We start from the raw sequence: 21898 nt of genomic DNA, 5'->3' as shown, positions 1-21898 counted from the left end.
GCATCACCGACATGACATGACATGACTTGACTTGGGCAGCAATGCTCGAGAGGTCCAAGTTAGGGTCTCTCGGGTCCAATCCACCACGAACCAACTCTGGTCAAGGTAAAGAAAATTCTGACAGGGGACTGACCGTTTATGTTAGTTGATAGGAACCACTGTCATTGATTGCATTGAGGCTTTTGACACGTTAGTATGACTCTTAGCTTTAATTCTCTCAGCATCCATCCATGTCCAGGTTGGCTGCAAAAGATGCAGATACGGATACTGTAATATGACAATCTTAACAGAACGTCATGGATGACAAAGACGGCGAGAGTCGGGTCAATTGATCTGGTATCAGGCTCTATTCGTCTGGCCTCAGGATGTAAACCATGATGAGCTGGCAAAAACAAACCGCGAATAAGAGAAGATGCTCAGCCATGCGTCCAACTTGCATTCACGCGAATGCTGAAAAGCAGAGTGCAAATCAAAGGATAACAAAACATACGATACGATACGTACCTAGGTATTTCTCACATGCGGTGCGGGCAGTACTTCCAGGATCCTGAGGGTACCGATACATGTAATACTAAGACAACGGCCAACACCAGTATCCATTGTTCGGTACCGAGACGCTGCTCAAAGGTGTGTCATCGTCATCACGCATTCGCGAATCCTGTCTGCGCGAGGAATTGGATCCTCCGAGTCCTGAGAGTCTGGTCAGAGGTGCCTGAGGTAGAGCACACGTCTGATGGCATCATCATGTAGCATTGGCGATACAATGGTAGGTACTAAGGTAGTGAGGGAGTCTTGAAGTGTGTGTAGGTATGTAGCATTGATATTGGATGCCCATCGTACAGGAAAGCTAAACCTTCGCTTATCGTGTTGACTTTTTGTAGCTGAGACAGATGAATCAGGAAGTCAACCCGAGGGTTCAACGTTGCTAGGTTATTCATCTGGTCATGGATGGAAACCTACCTACCCAGGCGGTCCGAAAAATAACCAGGACACAGAAGTCTATTGACAAAATAACTTAGACTTGCTTATTCTAGGTAGCTTTTATGATACCCTTAGCTAAGTCTCGCTTTTCTTCGACCCACCTGCTACCTACCTACCTACCTAGGTATTGGAATAGATTAATCTCCAGCTATCCAGACTAATGTGCTCTCCAGGCCCAAATGAAGAACAAGTCAAAGGCATTTCTACGTCATCCGCAATATGAGTAGTTATTTTAAACATTGAGTAAACTGCTATAATTAAACTAAATGTTAGACTGATAAATTTGGAGTATGATGAATGAGGCGTAGAATGACATCTCAGCCTACCTAGGTAGTCCAGTCCATGAGAAACCGTTTCCCGGCGCTTGAGCGGAGCCAAAGACGGACGGGACCCGACTGCCCCGCTTCCCCATCCCAGCGCCCCGAGCCGCTGAAACTCAAATCAATTGGTGGGCGATTAAATCAACAAAACAAACAATCTTCTTATTCATCTACAGTCCACAATGGTCAGTAACGACAACATTGCCTGTATACTTAAATCCATAGCCGCCATTATTAACAATAATCCTCCGTCTAGTCTCCAGATCCAAAACCGCAAACACGGAAGCGTGGTCGTCCCGCAAACGCGTCCAAATCTGCTGACGCCAGCGCGTCGCAAGATCGTCCAGATGAGCACGAAGCCGATAACGAAGAGTCTGCACCTTCGAAACAGAGAGGGCGCCCCAAGAAACAAATACAACAAGATGCGACAGAAGAAACAGTAGCCCACGAAGACAAACCTCGAAAGAAGCGCGGTCGGCCAACAACTGAAGATAAGAATGCGGAAAAGACAGCACAAGATGCAGCACAGCCCAAAAAAGGACGCGGTCGACCCTCGCTTGAGAAAAATCAAGATGAGCAGGAAATAGAGCAGGAAGCAACAGAGAATTCGGTACAAGGGAAGCGAAAGCGCGGCCGCCCATCGCTCGAGAAAAATAAAGACGACAATGAGCCTGAGCAGGAGGCTGTAGATAAAGAGGCGCAACCGAAGAGAAAGCGCGGCCATGCAAAAAACTACCCGGACGGCCAAGAACCTGAGCGCCAGGTGGCAGAGAACGAGGTACAGCCTAGGAGAAAACGGGGTCGCCCTTCTCTTGGAAATGATGAGAACGAGAGGCAAACCGAAGAAGAAATGGCCAAATCGGCAGCGCAAGCAAGGAAGAGACGAGGTCGTCCTCTCGAAAAAGACCAGAATGAAGCAGTAGATGATCCCGCGAAACCACAACGGAAGAGAAAGACGAATGAAAAGCAAGCAGAGCAGCCAGATGAACAAGACGAGGAGTCTCAACCACGCAAAAGGGGTCGCAAAGCGACTCAGCATCCCGAAAGACCTTATGTAGAGCCAGAAGACGCAGAACCACCCCCTCGAAAGAAACGTCAACGTAAAGTGCTGGAACCCGAACCGGAGGAACAAGAGACTGGGGAGGAACACGAGAACAGACGAAGCCCGCGAAACTCTTATGGGAATGTAGAGAGGAATGCCCATGGAAACACTCGCCGGGTGCAAAATCCCAACGTTGGCGCATCGCAGGAAGATGCAGAGCAACAACAACCTGGCAAAGATACCAAGAAGGTTGGGCGACGAAAGGGCGGCAAGTCATCCGCTGAGAGTACGAATGATCTTGGACAACAACAGCAGCAAGGTACCAACAAGAAAAGGCGCGGCAGCAAAGACAACGCACAAACCGATTCAGATGAATCCCTTCCCTCTCCTCAGAAGCCATATCTTCATATTGCCCCTTTCAAACGCACCATCCGCTCCTCTCATATTGCTGCAAAATGGTCTCCCCTATCCGGTTTGTCCCTCCCCACTGCAACATCGATCCTTACACTCGCCCAAAGACCCATTCTTCAACGGACAGCCACGACCCGTAACCGACGCACCCACGCAACCGCAGCATTGAACCTCGTCTCGCGACGTATAGAGCGCAAGCTTGCCCGTGGCCTACCCTTTCCCCCTGCATCCTCTACAACAAGTACGAGGCGCCGCGCAGACGCAGACGGAGGTCGCGCGATGGAACTCGATTTTGAAGCCGTGCTAGATGGGAAACAGACATTGGACAGACAGTTGCAACCAGCGAAGCATGCTGTGGGACTATTAAAGGCTGAAAAGGATAGGATTGAGAAAGAGCTTGAGAAAGACTACGAGGAACTGAGGCGGTTGGAGGCGAATGCAAGGGCGCAGACAAGAGAGCGCAAGGACCTATTTCGAAAAGCACATATCCTGGCGCGGACATCATGGGCTACGATCAAACACCAGGATACAGAGTTTGTGACAGACAAAGACGAGGGAAGCCTCAAGGTAATAACGTCTATTACCTATATATCTTGGGCCTGGAACCGAGGACTAACACTCAATAGGACCTCGTGGATACGCCTCTCGAATCTGTAGCCCTCCAACTTGCTGGCCACGTTGACAGCATCCGTGGAAACCTTCAGCAGGCCGAGGGTGTGACGCCACAACTTGACCGTACAAAGGCAGCGTTACAAGACGTGCTGCAGCGGTATCTGGATGCCGATGCTTATGAGCACGTCCTGCTTGGATGAATAAGCGGCCTGTGTATGATATGATATAATGAAATAGGATATCAGCATTGCAATGACTAGCAAGGCGTTGAGGGACACTGGCTTAGATAGCTCTCCATTATGGAGAGCATGGTTTCGCCGAATATTATAGATGCGAATATTGGAAACATTAGGAGAGGATTTCAACAGGGCCCCATTTCAATTCTCCTCAGACAAAACATATTCATTTGTCAGTGTCACGATGATATGTAAGCCCTCACTGTGTACATCAAACACATCTCCTATTTCAAAATATCTACAGTGAAAGAAAGATTTATGTCAACGATCAACTCAAAGAGACAGTGCGATCTACAGAAACATGACTGCACATAACACAAGCGAAGTCTATCTATCTACAAAAAAGGCTTCGTGCAAAGTAACGCGCGGCTCTATTCAGGTCATGAGCCAAGAAAGACTATGCCGCGCAAGAGACTGCTGAATTAAAGTGCAAGATAAGACAAAGATCATGATTCTCATTGAGTGGTTTTGAAAACGGAAAGCAAGCCAAAAAATAAATTGTCATACATCCAGAGTAGTGTAAGCCTATCCAAGGCGTTCTTCCTCCACTAGATGCCTAACCAAGAAGTAACCAAGTGGTGATTAATGTACAGACTAGACTTCATATACATGGGAGTTGTCTCTGGACATTTATCGGAGACGGCGGGAGAAGCCAGTGGGCTTAGCGTAGCCACCGGTAGCAGTGTTGTTGACGGGGTAAGGGACAACAGTGACGGTAGCCTCCATGGTGGTGGTGGTGTCGCAGATCTCCTCCTCGGAGTCGTCATCCTCCTCATCATCCTCCTCAGAGTCGTCGCCCTTGACGGTCTTGCCAGTGACAGTGGCATCATCAGCACCGTTGGTCTTGGCAGCCTCGGGGACAACAGTAACGTAGACGGTGGAGGCGGGAGCGGTGACGGTGACGGTCTCGGGGACACACTCGCCGTTGTCGCCGTTGCCGCCCTTGTTGGGGCCGTTGCCGGTACCCTTGGAGCCATCGTCCTCGCCCTCACCCTTGCCAGTGCTGTAGCCGTTGTCGCCGCCGGTGGCGGGGCCGGTCTCACCAACACGCTGGATGGTCTTGGTGATAGTGCCAGTGGTGGTCTTAGTGGTGGTGGTGGTGGTGTCCTCCTCAGGGGTGCCATTGCCCTTAGAACCATCGTTGGTGACCTCGGGACCAGCAGGGACAGTCAGGGTCTTCTGGATGGTCTTGTGAATAGTGGTGGTGATGGTCTCTTCGCCCTGGGTAAGGGTAACAACCTGATCGGTGGTGTAGTCAGAGACAACGGTCTTCTCACCCTCGGTGGGGGGAGGGTAGGCACCGCCGGTGTTCATGGGGACATCAGCAGTGATGGTCTTGCCAGTAACGCCACCAGTCTCCGCATCGTGGAGAACTGAGGTGTAGATGGAGCTGGCCTCGGCAACAGGGCAGACAACCTCAGTGAGGATGACGGTGTGAGTGGCAGTGAGGGTGGTCTTGTCGGACTCGGGGAGCTGAGCAATAGCAGTCTGGTCACGAGCAGGGCAGTTGGTGACGGTGGGAGCACAGCTAGTGATAGTCTCGACGACGGTGGTCTTGACGGTCAGAGTGGTCTGAGAGTCGGTTCCGTTGTAGTCTCGGCGGTAGTGGGCGTGCTGGGGGAACTGGTAGGCGTTGGCCACGGCGGCGAGCATGCCGATGCTGGCGACGACGGACTTCATTTTGAAGGTTTGGTTATGTAGGGTTTTGTGGTAGCTTCAGTTTTGTCTATGACAACGTAAATACGATGTAATGGCTGCAGAAATCGATTCCACAGTCAGGCAGCGAGCAAGACACAGTTTTGCATCACTAAAAGAAAGTATAAAAGTTGGAACGTGAGAAAACGCAAGTTGCTGTAGAGCTGGAATGATCGTAATGGCAGAGCCGAAAATGAATGTAATAGTCACAATAGAGACTGAACGAGTGTGTAGTTGATACAGACAAGACTGAGAGGCAAATCCAAAGTCGAGGAAGGATGCGGTAGATATTAAGAAAATCTGGAGTCGGGGGTGCCACGAATTGGGCTGGCGGCGCCTCTTTTTAGCTCTTTGCCTCTTTGCAGGGGAAGCGAATGCAACCACAAAACGACGGACTGCCAAGATGCGTCGAGCATGGGTGATGTTGTGGTCCACTGGGGAGCCCCTTGGATATTGGGGACTGGCCAGGATCTGGCATCTAGAGCTTGGTCCTTGCTCAGTTGAAAGAGGGCGGTATCCGCTGAGCACGCTCGTGAACCATGCTCGGGACATCCATATCCGCAGATGGAGGAGATGTGGTATGAGAAGCGGCTTGAGCGGCCACTGAGCGCGTGTGCTACATGTATTAGCTGAAGCACCGTTTTGCACGACAACTGACTAGGTAGGTAGAACGATGGGCCAGTGTCTGTGCAAAGACGATGCGATGCAACTGAAGCAGCAAGGTACTGTAGACTAGAGTGTGAGCCTAGACATGTTAGCGAGAAGACGATCTCATCCCTCAATCTTGCTTGGGCGGCCTCGTCGGTTGCTGCGGCGTTGATGTTGTCGAGATGAACATGGATGTAATTTGATTGGAGATGCGAAAGACCAACCGTTGGAGAAGAACGAGGTTCAGAAGTCGGTGGGGCGTCGTGGCGCTTACCTCAAATGGCATGGTTCAGGGGCGCGGTAGGCTTCTTCACCAGGGGTTCCGGGCTAGACAAGCTCATTTTTGGTGAGCGAGCACCCTGCAATTTAGCGATACCATTGCAACTCAGGCCGAGGCAGGGCAGGGCAATGATTGCCTTTTGATGATTGTTCATGCTATCGGAAAAGCAACATGGATTTTCTCTGGTATTGAGAAGTTCCACCAAGAAAAGATAAATTGATACATCGTAGTACCTACTAAGTAATCACTACCTACATGATACGTAAACATAAAAGTTATGTTTCAATCAAAAAGCCGAGGTGCCATCTACCTTAATACCTAAGTAGGTAGGTGCCTAGTACTTTAGTCTCAATTAGCACCTTGGTACTGTAGGTACGTAGCGCCCACCACGTCACTTTTCTATGCAGGTACCGTGCCGAACCTGAGACGCCACACGGGCCAATCAAAATGTGGCACTCAGCCCTCAACTCTCCCGAGACTTTTGGTTTCTGGCGCCCGCCACCTGAACTTACTGCTGCGAATAAAATGACTACAACCTCAAGTCTGTGTGATGAAATGTTTTAATGAGCGCCTGCCGTGTTTGTTTGTTCATTTGTTCTGTCGCAATGCTTCGCTGCTTGTATCACTCTACCACTCATAGAGACAGTCCTAGCGCTTGGGTCCGGTGAGGCTGCTTACTTACTGCTCCTATTCTGCACTCATCTTGAGGTGCAGTGCACATTTACCCCTATCGTATGCGGTGAGCATCCTCCAGCTCCTGTCGTGCTAGGCTAGTCAGGTCAACGAGGTAATTTCAGCCTTGTATGTCGTGCACCTAGGGTACTTGATACTACTGCACTGTACATACTGTGTTGATTCCAAGTCCGTCACTCTAAACTCGAAATCTCCGATGGGATCGACAGGCTTTGTGGTTCATAACTTCGTACAGCATGTTAGTGCAACTCAGACTCGGCCTATAACAAGATAGTAGAGATTCCCGAATCTTGTGTTATCATTCATCACTTTGTAATACAGTGTGCTAATCAAGGCGGCGTCTAAACATACCTAGGCTACCTATCTGTCTCTACCCAGGCCAGACTCTGCAGAGATTGAGAAGAACTTGGAAATCGCTCAAGTCAGACATTCTCTTACATCAAACAATAATTAAGTGCCAATGACAGGCTCCCTGCGGTGACCTTAGGTTCCATAAAAACATCCATTGCCCTACAGGAAAGAAACAAGAAAGAAAAAACAAAATCCATTCCCTTGCATGCTTGACCGCGATTTGACAGACCATGAGAGCCATCCACTTATGCATCGTGCCATCTTTTCTTCCCTGCCAAGTCGTTTCTCGGATCTAGAATGACTCAGATCATCCCCCTCTCCACTGATCCAGTCATTGCTCGCTGTGTACATACGGATACAGTACATGAGCCAAGATGGATGGATGTCATCTGAGACTTTTTGCTCAGCCTCCTTGGCAGAAGTGAGTACAGTAGACTAGATACATAGGTACGCTAGAGCATCCACCAGAGGCAGTACATAGGTAGGTAGGTACATACAGTACAGTATTGGTCAAGTCGTAAAAGACGGGATATGATGCATGGTGGATCATAGTTGATCGTCAGGAACAAGGTCGAGAATGGACCACCCAGATTAATCACCGAAAACCGTTGGTTTCCCATTCCCAACTAGGTAACTGGATAGAAGAAACCGGGATGATTATGTACAGTAAACAAACTCTGACAGTTGATACAATACACATCCGTACAGTACACAATTTCATTCCCATTGCCTTGTTAGATCCATAACTGACATTCATCCCATTGTACAGTAAGTATGTGTCCCTCTTATCAACAATATCAAGCATTCAATCACTTCTGTTGACGGTAATGTACATATAGAATATGGAATATTCTACGAGCCGTGGTCAGTTCTCTGACAATACTACCTCGTGTTTCATCTCTCAGCCGCTCGCGGTCAGTCCGTTAGACTACGGACCTAGACTACAATACCAAGTTATCCGTGTTGTACGGATACATTACCGAGCAATACAAAGTTCGTACATCCATGTCAGTCACCCTGTCGTGCCGTTTCAGCAAAACACCATGCTCCCTTGTCTTAGTCTTATCCTGTCCTGTGCTGTCCCGTCTTCCATGTCGCAGAATAACAAGTTCCAACTCTTAATATTCCCCCCCTCGTACGGAGGTACAGTAAATTTCTGTTACTTCTCGACTCCACCACTCAACAACCCCAATCTACGGCACATCAAGGTTATTAATTCTTCCCCGAGCTTTTAATTATGATTGGTATCCGTATTGTTCTCTCATTCTAAAATAGTCTATCAAAAACGCACCAAACAAGGGTTTAAAGTTCTTTTATATGAGATGACATGCTTGCTTCTGTCTCTACGAAATCCTTTGATGGCTTTGCTTAATCGATTGTTGTAATTAATTATCTCATCTCGGTAATCAATCGCTCTAGGTAGATTTGACCTTGGCGGATGCGCTGCCAACCAGAGGCTGAGAGTTCCCGATAATTATGTATCAATCATGCATGCATGGTCAGGTTTGTTCTGCAAATCTCACCTCATCTCGTTAACACTGTTACATTAATGCTTGGAGGCTCTCGAGTTATTCAAAATCCAACCTCAGTACCTGAGCACTCATCATTCGTTCAACAGCTATAGGTAGTTTCTCATCATACCCATGGCATACATCCTGGAAGGCTCAAAATCCCATATGCAGATGCTGCGCCTTGTAGTGACTTCTCATCAGGCAGGCACCGAGATTGCCAATCATTTGCCGTACTCGGGTAGCGTGGGCATCCGCATCCCCTCTCTTATTCCACTTCTTCGATCCTTGGCCGAGACCTGCCAGACTCATCGACCAGAGTTCCGCTTGGATTTACGTGGAGGCCCGCAAGCTTTGTGAGACCTGGTGGGTTCGTCTGGTCTTGCGCAGGCAACATGCTTGCCATCTGCCAGTTCTCAAGGCTCTCAATCACATCATTCGCGTGTTGTTGCACTAATCCATCGTTATCCGCCTGAGCCACATACCGCAGTGTCCTGACGATATCCTCTCGACTATCGTCGGTAAGACCAAAGCCGAGTTTGCGACCAGACTCCTTGGCTGCGTCAAGTGCCCTTACAAAACTCAGCACGTTTAAGATAGCAGCTCTTCGTAGAATCGCCGTCTCCATCTCTCGTTCCATGGCTAGGATGTTGATACAAAGATCAACACTTCCGGACACAAGTGTTGGACCAATACCACCAATATTGGTTTCGAGCGCGGCGCCGAAGATTGATAGCGCAGAAGTACGAACTCGGACATCTTCTGCACCGCGCTTACTCTCCCATCCCTGAAGGATTTGGGCCAAGATGTCATTCCTAGCCTTTTCTTCTTCTGTTACCTCCTCGTCGTCCATGCTCATACCATCGACTTCTTCCTCCTCCTCCTTTTTCTTTTTCATCTTCTGCCGTTTTTCATCACGAGCCTGTTTCGCCATAGTCTTGGGTCGGTATCCACGCCGTCCAGCAATTGATAGCAAGGTCTCACTGACCTGCTGCGCAACGTCACCAGCAAAAGTCTCCCCTAGTCTTTGGATCACTTGCAACAAGGCCTCTCCAAAGCGCAGTCGCACATCCGTCGTAGATTTTTCTTGTGCATCCAGGTAGTGATCCAGAAGCTCCTGCACGGCCGACTTAGGGTGTTTGTTTGCCAGCTGTGTGTACACTTTGACGACTCGTAGATTAATGTAATCGTCGTTATTTTCAAGGAGAGTGGACAGTAGAACAGCAACAGCGGGGATGTCCAATATTGGACTGTCTCTCAGTATGAGGCCAGAGAGTAGATTCAGACCTTCCGTCACGATAGGGGCTGGGTTGTCATCGCCACCGGTAACATACTCCATCGCCAGTTTGTATGTTCTTTGATCCTCAATCTGTCTAGCACTGGGAGCCGAAGCCGGTTCGTCGTCTTGTTCCATTTCGTCCCGATATTTTAGAAGTAGAGCTAAATTTCTTGCTGTGGGTGTTACTTGGGGTCTGTCTTCGTTACTCAGTCTTTCCAGGGCACATTCAACAACCTTGAGCTCCTCTGGTTTGATGTGTGACTTCTGGAATGTAGGTGCTGTAATGACGAGATTGAGCAAACTCAGCACCACTGCAAGCAGATCATCTGCCAATCTTGACTGGGTATCTGCTGTGAGAACCTGACAGACGAGTTCCAGTAACTGGTCGAACTGGTTCACGAGCTTCTCGGGTGCCTTGTCCATAAGTTTTTGCAGTACAGTAACTTCCAAGAGGCTTTGAAGAGGTGAGTCCGATTTCCCCGTATTAGGGCGGACATCGATCTTCACATCTTCAGTCTCTTTGTCTGATGATTCAATCCAACGCTTGAGTAAGTCCAGGAAGATGGAAGACACTTCGGTGACAGAACAAGCTGTCGTCATGCATTCAACCAGCTTGGCTGCCTTATCCTCAAGTTCGTTCCAATTTAGCTCAATGCCTATTTTGGGCCCAAATCCACGAGGTTCTATTATTTCGATTTCTCCTTTACCCTTAAGTCGATACTCCCAAGGCTTTTCTGTCCCGTCTACGGCACCCTTGCAAAGAAGGTTCCGTACAAAAGGCCGAACGCTTTCAGCGTTTCCAAAAAGTCTTAGGTAGGCTTGCAGTAGAGTACGGGCAGGTTGTACAAATTCCTCTTCGGTATTTGGCAGTGGGTTCGACCATGAGGCAAGTACCCAGACTTGAACCAACACAAGTCTAAGGAGGCGTCTGCACAAGCCAGGTGAAGAGTTCGATATCACCAGAGTTTTGAGGCGCTGTAACGAGGTTTTGAGTGAGTATGGGACGACTATAACGCGATCTCGGCTGAGATCAACGATTTCTTCGTCCTCTTGCTTTGTGGCTGCAGGCTTGGAGTTTGACATGTGCCGCAAAGATGGGTTCAAGTCTTGCACTAGCGGTTGAACAAAGGCATTCCAACCGGGTGATCCAGGAGCGCCGTACTGCTTGCTCCCAAGGACGCCGAAGCCAACAACCTGCGATGCAGTTTTGGCCAGTTCGGGACCAGCAGTCCCATCAATTAGCTCGAACAGTTGTTCCGAGATGCCGTCGAACCACGCCTGTGGTGTCATGCTAGCAGGGACCGAAGAGAGGAGTTTTGTTGCAACGGCAATGCCCTCATGAGTGATACTGGCTCCTTGCTTCTGAGGACCAGAGCCGGCATCTGGAGTCCTACCTATATTGCTAGGATGGACTGAGAAGACGAACTCCATGGTTCCTCGTACCCCAGTTGGACGCAAGGGAAGTAGGGTAAGTGTTTGAAGCACTGGGTCTCGCAGCCATGGTGGAAGAATAGACGGTTTTATGAGTGCATTGAGAGCAGGTAAAAGCTTCCAAACCGGTGTACTTCATGTTGTCAGTGTTGTTGCAAAACCTAGAGATTTGACTGTGTACCTTTGAATGAGTTTCTCATATTTTTCGATGTCGCGTTCTTGTTCATTAAGAGCTGGATCAAAGGCTTTTTTACCAGCCTCGACTATTTCTTCTATGATTTTGGGTTGTGCGCCCGACGGAGGAGTTGACGACGATGAGCTCGCCATAATGCATGGTTTCTTGAGAGGATCAAACTCGGTATAGGGTCGGATGGGTGTTTGTCATCATACCTATGGGTGGGTGTTGACCACTGGTGCTCACTGTCCCCACTATCCCAGCACTAGATATTGGGTACCTAGTGCTAGGTACAGGCGGGCACGCACGGCACAGGTACAGTAGGTAGGTAGGTGGTTGGGCGAATCACGTGCACGCGCGTCGAGGCTCCACTTGATGGTATCTCATCGCGTCCCTCTTCTGCCCTGGAGCTTTCTTCAGTCAACAACCATTTCGTGTTACTGATCAGTTTCTAGGATCAATACTGGAGATGCGACTACGTCAGAAGGTGTTAATGTTAGATGGATCAGCTTGTTGCAAACCCTGGCCGCGGTCAAGACGAACTCCTTCACTGCGTTTAGCAAATACACCAACACACGCGACGCCTTCCCCACAGTTCTCCGGCCCTCGTTTCTCGCAAGAGATGTCTATTGCAGGCTGCTTGTCTTTTTTGGTTACCCTCCCATATGTCGCTCTCGAGCCTGCAACAGGACCTCGTGATTGCCGCAGCTGGATCATGGTGGGTAACGCGTTCTGTATAGGACGTACCAGGCGGACAGGTAAACGAGGCTCGGAACTTAACCCTAAGAAGATATCTGGTCATCAAGTCTTGCGCTCTTGTCGTCCAAGTCGTCTTTTATGCCGGCTAAGCGCTGACAGTTGTGACATGCCCGCTGAAAAGTTGGACGATCAACTGAAGGTGCTGGTGTCGACGGACAGGCGATGAGGACAGTCCAGTCACCTACTGGTGCGCGAGAGGACTGGTGCCATGAGTCGTTTGGTAAGAGCCTCTGGTCCGAGGACGCTCGTCAGCCCTTTCCACTGGAACCAGCACATCGGTCAATAGTAGACCGTCCAGACAATGCGGCCAGCCTCGGGTTCTTGGAGATGAGATTGGCCTGATCGCTTGGTCACATTGCTGGCTCACTCGGTGCGCGCAGCTGAGGAGTGGAGCTTCAGATGGGCCACAAACAATCAGTCTCAGAATTTCATACGAGTCCCGAGTTCGCGTCTGTCGGAACCTTCAGCTAGGGTAATTCCAACTGGTGCAGCGGACAATCCGTGGAAACATACAGAAATTCTTTGACCGATACACCTCGGCAGTCTGGTAGTCCCCGGCCCTCCGAAGCTGTTAATACCATCGTGCATTGCCGCACCACTTCTCATCCACCCAGTCCCTTGGTCCTCCTCGCTCACTGGACCACACCACAGCATTTGCTCCCGGTGTGTGACGCCTCGCGTCTGGTCTGACCAAGCGCATTAACCTCTAGCCAAGGGTCGCAATCTCTTGGTCATGATGGGCGCCAGCACGCCTGCGAGGATCGATTGGTCCCAACAGGTCCCTCATATCAGCCGCAAGGTTGAGCTTGAGACGAAAGGGTGGTTTTTATGGATGTATTTTGTCCACCCGTTAATGCCCTCCATGCCTCTTGCTGGCGAGAATTTTGGAGAGGAATCAAAAACTTGTCCAAGTTGGCAGCGTGACTCACAAAGAAGGAGTTCTCTTGGCAGTGTCGGTGTGTTTTAGACTGCGTTCTGTCATGACGGCCTTCCGGAGAAATCGTGTTGGCGAAGGTATCAGATCAGTATGGGATTGCTAGCTCACGAGACAGTCTTCGCCTTTGCAAATGGCCACCGTGGCGCACCGATGCTTCTGGTCGACGTTGGAAGCAGTATTGGGACCCATCTCGAGTTGGAGTCAAAGCTTTGTGCTTGTCTGATACTGTGGACGGCCCTTCCATCGAGTTGAGGATCGTGCTTCTAGGTCGCACTGGTGAGGCTGGGTTGTAGGATTGGATCTAGGACAGGCTTAGTTGGCGAGGTAGTCCTGGCTGTCCTCTCTCCTGAAAATGGTGTGGAGGTCAGCCCCCCGCAGTGAGGGGATAAGTCTACCCAATTCCTTCGTCTTGTGGAACGTGTGCTAACAATCAAACAGGCAAAGAGAATCCAGACTGCTGTTGAGCCAACCGATACAAGAATCGCCAAGGTACAGTAAAGCCAGATCTAATGTGAAGATCCACGATTCAACCATGCCCCAAAAGGATAACGGCCCCTGTGGGGCCAGGAAGTGATGTACTGTAGGTATTGTACTGTACCTACTGTAAATGATGGCGGCGTCTAGATTGGGTGGTCGGATCCGACAGATCGGAGAATTGATTGTAGTGATGTCATGACTGCCAAGATTTCCAACGTCTGCGTTTCACCGTCTAAACTCAACATACTGTACTGTACTGTAACTTAACGAACGATCTGCGATTGAGGCTGAATGTATGTGTTGTCACTAAAGCTTGCTTCCATCCCGGCTGTGTTGCTTGGGCCAATGGGACCTACTTTGGCTGTAGCTCTCGGTTGCTGGTGATGTCACATAATGCAGGAACCTTCCTTCATTCTCGGATTTCTTAAGTTACCTACCTACCTTAGTACCTACTACTAGGTGAATTCTAAACAAAACAAGATTGTTCAGCTTGGTTATCCTTCATACATTATTGCTCTTGGTCGCGCTCTCTTGCCTGGGTCCTCTTCAACTTTACGCTGCCCTAGTCGATCAAAGCCAAGATCACCATGCGCAAAGCAGCACTCTTGGCCTTGGTGCCCGCCGTTATGGCCATCCCTGCCGCCGCTCCTGGTGCTGCGCCCACGGTCTACCGTAGAGTTGCCGCTCCAGTTGCTCAACCTACCGAAATTGCGGATATCCAAAGGCGCGACATTATTGACGACGTAGAGACTTATGTCGGGGGTCTTGTCAGCGGTGTCGAGACCAAGATCAAAGGGTGGGTAAATTCTGGCATCCTCGACTTTCCAACTGGTTTCCCTACCGGCAACGAGGTTAAGAAGTCGGCGGGCATCGACGACGATGATTTGGAAGCGCAGCCAACCCAGGTGCTGAACATCCCGTGAGTACCTGAAAGAATACCTAGCCAATCCAGGCGTAGTGGCTAATCACACGATAGTCCTTATGGCAATTGGACCGACAAGGGATGGAACGTTCGAGTGCACGGCAATGTCTACAAGATCCCGGATCTGGACCAAGACAAAGTGGACGACCTTGCCAATGTTTTCCTCGTCGACACGGATGTTGAGGACCTTTCCAAGTCACAGCAAGCTCAGGCTCGAAATGTTACAAAGTCTATCTTTGTCGTGCAGCAGAACGACGTGCAGGTTAAAATGAACTTTGTGAACAACGTCGATGTATCTCCGGACGAGAGTGGCGGCGCTATTGATGCAGTGAGTGCTCCAGTACAAGGATTCCGTACGTAATATTAGTACCGAGTTACTGACAGTATGTACAGAAAGGAGGCACACAAAACATTACCATGCCGTACAACACTACACTGGAAGGTGATTTTGACGCCTTCGTCACACTCAAGAACACTTCCGGTCCAGACAATGGCTACTTGATCCCTGGTAACGAAACTTCAAAGATTCAAACTCTCAACCTCTATGCTGAGGGCAAGAACAACAGCGGAAACGCAACCGCTTATCTTGTCCCTCCCAAAGGTATCACCATTGTGTCGGATGTCGACGATATCTTGCGAGTAACAAAGATCTATGAACCGAAGGAGGGTCTTCTCAACACCTTTGCTCGACCCTTCACGCCGTGGATGAACATGCCCAAGATCTATGCCAACTGGTCGTCATCTGTGGATGACTTACACTTCCATTATCTCACCACTACGCCTGAGCAGGTCACACGAAACTATATGAGCTTCATTTACAAAACATACCCTCTTGGCTCGTTCGATACCCGTCCTCTCAACTTCTCAGACGTATCGGCGACACTATCCATCCGTCGCTTTCTGCTTGACAAGATCTTCCAGACATTCCCAGATCGGAAGTTTATACTTGTTGCCGACACAACCAATTCTGATGTTATGAAGGCATACCCAGCGTTATATAAAGACTACCCGGGTCGAGTACAATGCATTCTCCTGCGCAACACAAGCTCCACGGACAGCGGAGACAAGTTCCCCTACAACACCAAAGGGTTCAAAGACATTCCACAGAAGAACTACATGTTTTTCAACGTTCCCGATGACCTTACCAACTTGGACATTGCCAATGGAGGATGCTACAACAGTTCAATCAAACAGAATGTTACTTTTGACTATCAAGGGCTGCCATTTGGTTTGAGTGATGATGATAACGCTGCTTCTGCCAATACCAATCCCCGGTTGGGGATGGTAGTTGCGGGACTGGTGGCTGCTGGCTTGGCTATAATGCTCTGATTGGGATGGAACGGCTCTCCTCTGGACTGTAGGGCTCTCAGCCTGTAGTGAAGCTAATAATGATGACAAATTAATTAATGACGAAGCATAACAATGACTGTCTCTTGTATATAATGCTGTGGCACAAGCTGTGGCATATCTTCCAAAGGAACTTTTGAGATGCCGAAGGCTGATAATTCATCACAATGTTTATTTCAACAAATGCCTTAATACGGTTCCCTACATGTCTGCATCCATCTATTCCATAAGCTGCGCGATCCAATGTACCCTATACTATCTAGGTACTAAGGTAGAAAGACCAAAACGACTTGACAACCACGCGAACATGTCTCAAGGGTTTTTGAGAAGGTTTTTAAACGAGCGTTTCATTTAATCGCAACAATTTCCGACTGTCTGTGGTCTTACATAGTATGAGACCCATATGATAAAGCACGTCAGTCGGTAATGAGATCATTGTCCATCTCGGGACATCAAGACATCGTATGATACTCGCATGTCTCGATAGCTAACCCTGGACTAAACTGATTCGCTTCTGGCAGTGTGAGCCAAGAAAGTATTGAGCCAATCTTGTCAACACCTCAAATTTTATAATACAGCAAAAACAACCTCATTATTTTAGCTCGTGGCTTCCAACTTGAAGGGTATCACGACTGCGATAGTTTATAATCAATTCCTATACCGGGCGGCGATTTCCGACACCGAGAAGACGTTATGGCCAGATGGCGTATGCTATCGTACAAAGGATATTCCACTAGCCGCTGGAGTAATCCATCAAGTGGCTTGTTTGTTGGTCCGCTTTCAGAGCAGCTGAGCTTTCCAAGCCCTCAATCATGGATCACGACTGGCCCAAAGGGTCTTCCATGCCAAAGTACAGTGTTAGTACACAAGCCAAGCTAGGTATTGAAAATGGGCTGATGCAAAGTCAACTCTCGCAAGATCTGACAGCTCTCAGTTATGCAAAGTACACGGGCCCCAGGCAAGAAGGTTTGTTGCTTGGTTTCTTTCTCTCTTTTCTAAGTATGCCATCAGTACCGGAACAACTCGGATCTTCAAGAACTGAAATATAGCTGGGTAAGCTATCCAAGACAAAACAGATCTTTGACGTCTGGAGCTATCGTCAGAAGTCAACTTATACGCACAGCTGAGACATTGAGGCTGCTTAATCGTTAATCTTAGCGAGGCGTGAGATAAACAGTGGGCTATTTCTAGAAGCGACGGGAGTCGGGTCTATGTACATACTGGAAGCTGGACTCACATGGACAGGAAGCATGGATTCTTCAATGTTAGGTCAGGTCAGACTGAGTGAGATAAGTAGATACCAGTCTAGACGTAGGTACCTACTAAGGTACCGGCCTTCCATGGATGGATACCTAGCGAGGCCCTAGGAATTGGCGAACTTTGACGGGCGCTAGTGGACACCCTACCCCTGATCAGGTACATGTAAACTGTAGTTGACAGCGGTTGATATCCTATTTGACAACTTGTGGGTGGTGAGGGAAGCACTAAGTAAAGGATAGAGCTAGCGTAGCTAGCTGCCGTGTGATCCTACCTCCCCGGGAAGGTATTATACGTGTGTAGGTACCTAGGTAGGTAAGAGGTAGGTAGGTACTTGCCTCCTGCTAATTAATCATCATGGATGTTCCTGGATTAAGACAGCTCATCCTATCCGGCAAGAACGGGGACAAAGAGCACTGTATGTAGACCCCACACGAGCTCCCTAAGCGCTTTCTTGATTGAAACAACTAAGGTTACCTGCCTTGCTTGTAATGTAGGTAAATATTAATGGATTGGTTGGAAGAGGAAAGAGAGCCCTTGAAGCGACTCTTCACCGGACTTTCACTGCATTGCATAGCATAGCATAGCATAGCATAATGCATTGCCTTAATGACTACCTACCTACCTAGGTAGTGTGCATTTATATCACCACATCCAATACTTTAAATCTCTTCAATCTCACTCAGCTTTCTCCACTGAAGCAGGTACACATACTCTACATTCGTCCGCAGTCATGTCCAAACAAGCCGCATGGTTGCACAGCATATCCGATCTATAGTCTGCCGTCCGTGCTCTCTCCCTCTTCCCCTCCCTCGTCTGTACCTAGGCGGCTTCGTCATTGTCATCCATCCATAGGAATACCCTCATCCGTTTCATCATGTCAAGACGGCCCGTCTAGTCCGCAGGAATATACGGATACCCACGCGATGGTTACAGCAAGGCCAATTTCAGACCCAAACTCTTTCCAACGGCAGTGGCTCGTTTCCGTAGTAAGTAACTACTGCCGGATTCTCAACAATTCATTGGCACCACCCTCACGAGATGCAGGCACGTGGAGCATGGTGGAAACCGTCACGCTTAGTCCTTTTTAAGCAAAGTCTACCGTTTGACCAGCAGGCATCATGGCTTTTTACGACATCACTTATCACAGAGCTAACAGCTGAGAGAAAAAGACTGGTTCAGCTAGGTGCGGTGCCTGGCCTCCCCCCAGACGCACGACGCTTTCATTGACCCTTTTCGACGTGCTGATTGTAACAGCGGCACATATGCTGATGCTGATGCTGATGTTGGGTAGGTATCGTGTACCCCCGTTCTCATGTTGGTGTGCCATGGCAGAACTCAGAGCTCAGACTGTATGTAGGTAGATCCCTATCAGTGGGGCACTTCATCCAGAAACAAACAACGGTTGATAAGTACTGCAGATGGACAAGGATCATCAGACGAGCTCTTCCGCGGCACGTCACATCTCATGTCCTGCCTGGCCACAAAAACTTCTCGAATCGATGTCTTTACATGAATTTCATGTACCTAGAACACATCCTCGACCCGAGGTTTGAGCTTCGCATCATATGACGGATACGATCAGTCCAATTGGATTTGAACCAAGTACTACCTCTTCTTCTTCACGTAAGAAGAGGTCAGCAATTTAATTTCTCGGCTTCGAGACAGCAAAAAAGATGACAATTGTTCCCTTACCCAGCAGGTAAACCCTCGACCATCTCACGCCTTTATGCTACCCCAGCAAAGAAAAAGAAAAACAAGAAACACAAAAGAAGGAGCCGCCCAAAAAAAAAGAAGAAGGAAAAGAAAGAAAAAAAAAAGTGACAAGTTGAGAATGGAGTCCCCCGTCTCCAGAAATATTCAACGCAGCACATGGGTATCTCGCGGGGGTTTGTTTGCTCGCGGTCTTGCTCCAGCCACCAATCTCCCGCTCCATCCAATGCCGAGCGCCGCAGTCAAATCAGAAATCGTACACTGCATACGCCCAATGGCTCGTTGCAATATAGTCGGCGGTCAAGAGAGGTATGTCGACCTGTCTCCATGTTGCCGCACTCATATGTCCAGTTCAGTCCAGTATTTTTTCGTCGATAATTATTTTCCGCCTGCTGTCGCCCAATTGTAATCGAGGAGAACCCCAGGGCCAACGCTCATACGTATACCTGATGAATCGTCTTGGTCCGCCTCTCAAAATCGATGTTGTGACAAAATCCCCGCTATGCCCGTCATCGCGCTTGTTACCGGAATTGATGGTGGAGGTCGGTTGGCCTTATCCCTCAGTGTCCAGTCGTCGCCAGGTTCTGAAGGGGCTACAAGCTCCATTAGAGTATATTGGAGAATTCCATCAAGAACTTGCGGTACAACAATGTCTCGTGGCCGCCCTCGTGTTGGTAGGGCAGGTTCTTCGCTGTCACGTCCATCAGCCTGCGCTGGATGTTAGCAAACCTCGTTTCTATACCTAACCGCAACAGCTCAACTCACAAGACACGATGCGCAAGGCGCATTATTCACCCAAACCCAGTTGGGGCAGTTATGTGTGTAGAAGTACTTGCATCTGTACTTATAAAAACCTCCGGCTCCACTCATCGTGTACTTGATAATGAAGACAGGAGAGAAGTTGGATGGCGCAGAGATAGTCGGGAAGGCAGGATGTGAATCAAAGAGCAGAGGGAATAAGGAATGCGAGACAGAGGCAGAGGCAGAGCTTCTTATATGAGCTGCCTTGCCATGCCTTGAAAGGAAGTGATGTGAATGCGATTATTAGCACGGGGAGTGGACTAGACCGGGGAAAGGGTCGAACGATGTGCCCGTACTACTACGCTGAAGTGCGGAAGACCAACAAAGAGTCCCTATCCCTAGGGCATAGCGGAGCTTCATGTGGGAATGGACTGGCATGATCAGCTTCGTACTCTGTACTGCTCGATGACACTGACGTTTTGGGGACAAGTCAGATCTATGGCGAATGGCCGCTGGCGTCGCAATGCCATGCAAAATGGCATTGACTGATGGTCCCCGCTGGACATACGGATACAGTACATAGCCATAGCCATAGCCATAGCGATGCGATGCAGTGGGGACCACACCAGTAGTGATGACAGACAGGGAGGCCCCTGTGAACTCCGCAAGACGAGACTGGCTGCAGACACCTTTTAGAGAAGACATGCATGTATTGTACTAACTATTATGTAGGACTCTGCATAGGTAGGCAAGAAGTTGTGCATGCTGTTGGAAACCAACGACTACGAGCAATCAACTAACAGCAAAACATGGCAGAGTCACGATCTTGACACTTCTCTGGGATATATCAACCTCTGTGGCATTCTGTCGACATAACTGTCACAGTGCGATTGATAAGACTGAAGAGAACAGAGGCACTGCCAAAAACCGACGTTTTCTTACATTCAACATGGGCGGATTCCAAATGCTGTGGTTCTGTCTGGATCTGCTGCTCCAGCAAAGCATCCGCCCGTCCTGAGAAGCGAAGCAATAGGATGGGTCGTCGCGAAGTTCGTCGAGACGTGGGGCCATGGGATTAGAGCTCTAATGGGAGTAGCGCCCGGCGGATATGGCGTGAGCTTAGACTTGACAAGGGCGTGTCTGGTCTTGTCTGGGGGAAAAGACGTACCGCTTGTTGTGACGATATCCAATGACACGGAGCCTTTGCCCATCCCTCTCGGAGTTGACCTTGTCTGAGACGATGCACGATGATTGCCCCGTTCATGGTCCATGTCCATGTCCAAGAAAGCCCCTAGATCCACGGCAATCACAACTCTTCTGACACTGCATAGACTACCAGGCAGGCAGGGCAAGAAGCCTTTTGCAAGTTGGAGAAGGGGCGTGCTGTACGGGTACTGTACAGCAATATTCTCGGGCCAGTTGACGCCACGACCCGAAGCCACCTAGATGCGAGGCCCAGTCTGCTGTTATTTTTACTTTTCCATTGGATGTCACCATGTATCGTGCCATAGGTAGTAGGTAAAGCACAGGCAAGGAGCCGAGCATCGGACGCAGGATGGCATGGTGGATTCACAAGCAGGTCAGGTCAGTCATATTGCAGAATGCATTGGCCTCACATTCACATCCAATGTTGTATAGTTCAACAGGGAGGGACTCCAAGTTAGACTCTGTGGGGAGGAGATGTTTGAGGCTGAAAAAAAAGAACCCTTCTTAGAACATCTTGGGGTCGATGCCAATGCGGCTCAGCCTAGTATAGTAGTATCTTGATCTGGATCTGGATCTAGTTTTGGAAATGGAAGGGCGGGAAAAAGCAAAGAAAAAAGCAAAACCAAAAAAAGAAAGAGAGAAAATCATTCTGCTGAAGAGACAGGAAGGATCCACAAGCATGTGGCGCCGCATTCGCTTATATGGATCATTGATCCTGACGTTAGTAGTCTATAGTCTACAGTATCTACTTATGTTGCGACGGTAATTCATTCCCTTTTCACTCTTTCATCTATGGTCGTCTAGACTTTTTAGTAAAAAGACCACGGTTATTAGACCGAACTTGGTTGGCTATTCGTTCATCTATCATGAGACAGAG

The 21898-nt window shown here is 49.0% G+C and overlaps 4 protein-coding genes across 4 annotated transcripts; 2 read left to right on the top strand and 2 right to left on the bottom strand.

Moving 5' to 3' along the window:
• Positions 1-1483: 1483 nt before the first annotated feature.
• FIESC28_09372 (uncharacterized protein) lies at positions 1484-3566 on the top strand (the record flags this gene model as incomplete). The annotated part of the gene is made up of 3 exons (XM_031163509.1): positions 1484-1486; positions 1558-3321; positions 3381-3566. The coding sequence occupies 3 exons, from the start codon at positions 1484-1486 to the stop codon at positions 3564-3566; spliced, it is 1953 nt and encodes a 650-aa protein (XP_031012431.1).
• Positions 3567-4232: 666 nt separating this feature from the next.
• FIESC28_09371 (uncharacterized protein) lies at positions 4233-5282 on the bottom strand (the record flags this gene model as incomplete). The annotated part of the gene is made up of 1 exon (XM_031163508.1): positions 4233-5282. The coding sequence occupies one exon, from the start codon at positions 5280-5282 to the stop codon at positions 4233-4235; it is 1050 nt and encodes a 349-aa protein (XP_031012430.1).
• Positions 5283-9045: 3763 nt separating this feature from the next.
• On the bottom strand, positions 9046-11814 carry FIESC28_09370 (uncharacterized protein; the record flags this gene model as incomplete). Its single annotated transcript, XM_031163507.1, has 2 exons — positions 9046-11620; positions 11669-11814. The coding sequence occupies 2 exons, from the start codon at positions 11812-11814 to the stop codon at positions 9046-9048; spliced, it is 2721 nt and encodes a 906-aa protein (XP_031012429.1).
• A 2608-nt stretch (positions 11815-14422) lies between these two features.
• Positions 14423-16086, top strand: FIESC28_09369 (uncharacterized protein; the record flags this gene model as incomplete). The annotated part of the gene is made up of 3 exons (XM_031163506.1): positions 14423-14754; positions 14812-15085; positions 15151-16086. The coding sequence occupies 3 exons, from the start codon at positions 14423-14425 to the stop codon at positions 16084-16086; spliced, it is 1542 nt and encodes a 513-aa protein (XP_031012428.1).
• Between the last annotated feature and the right edge of the window lie 5812 nt (positions 16087-21898).

Source organism: Fusarium coffeatum (genome assembly GCF_003316985.1).
Source record: "Fusarium coffeatum strain FIESC_28 chromosome Unknown BRIP53273_contig_239, whole genome shotgun sequence".
Lineage (NCBI taxonomy): Eukaryota > Fungi > Ascomycota > Sordariomycetes > Hypocreales > Nectriaceae > Fusarium > Fusarium coffeatum.
The sequence above is the reverse complement of the archived record's forward strand: the minus strand, read 5'-3'. Positions and strand labels throughout refer to the sequence as shown.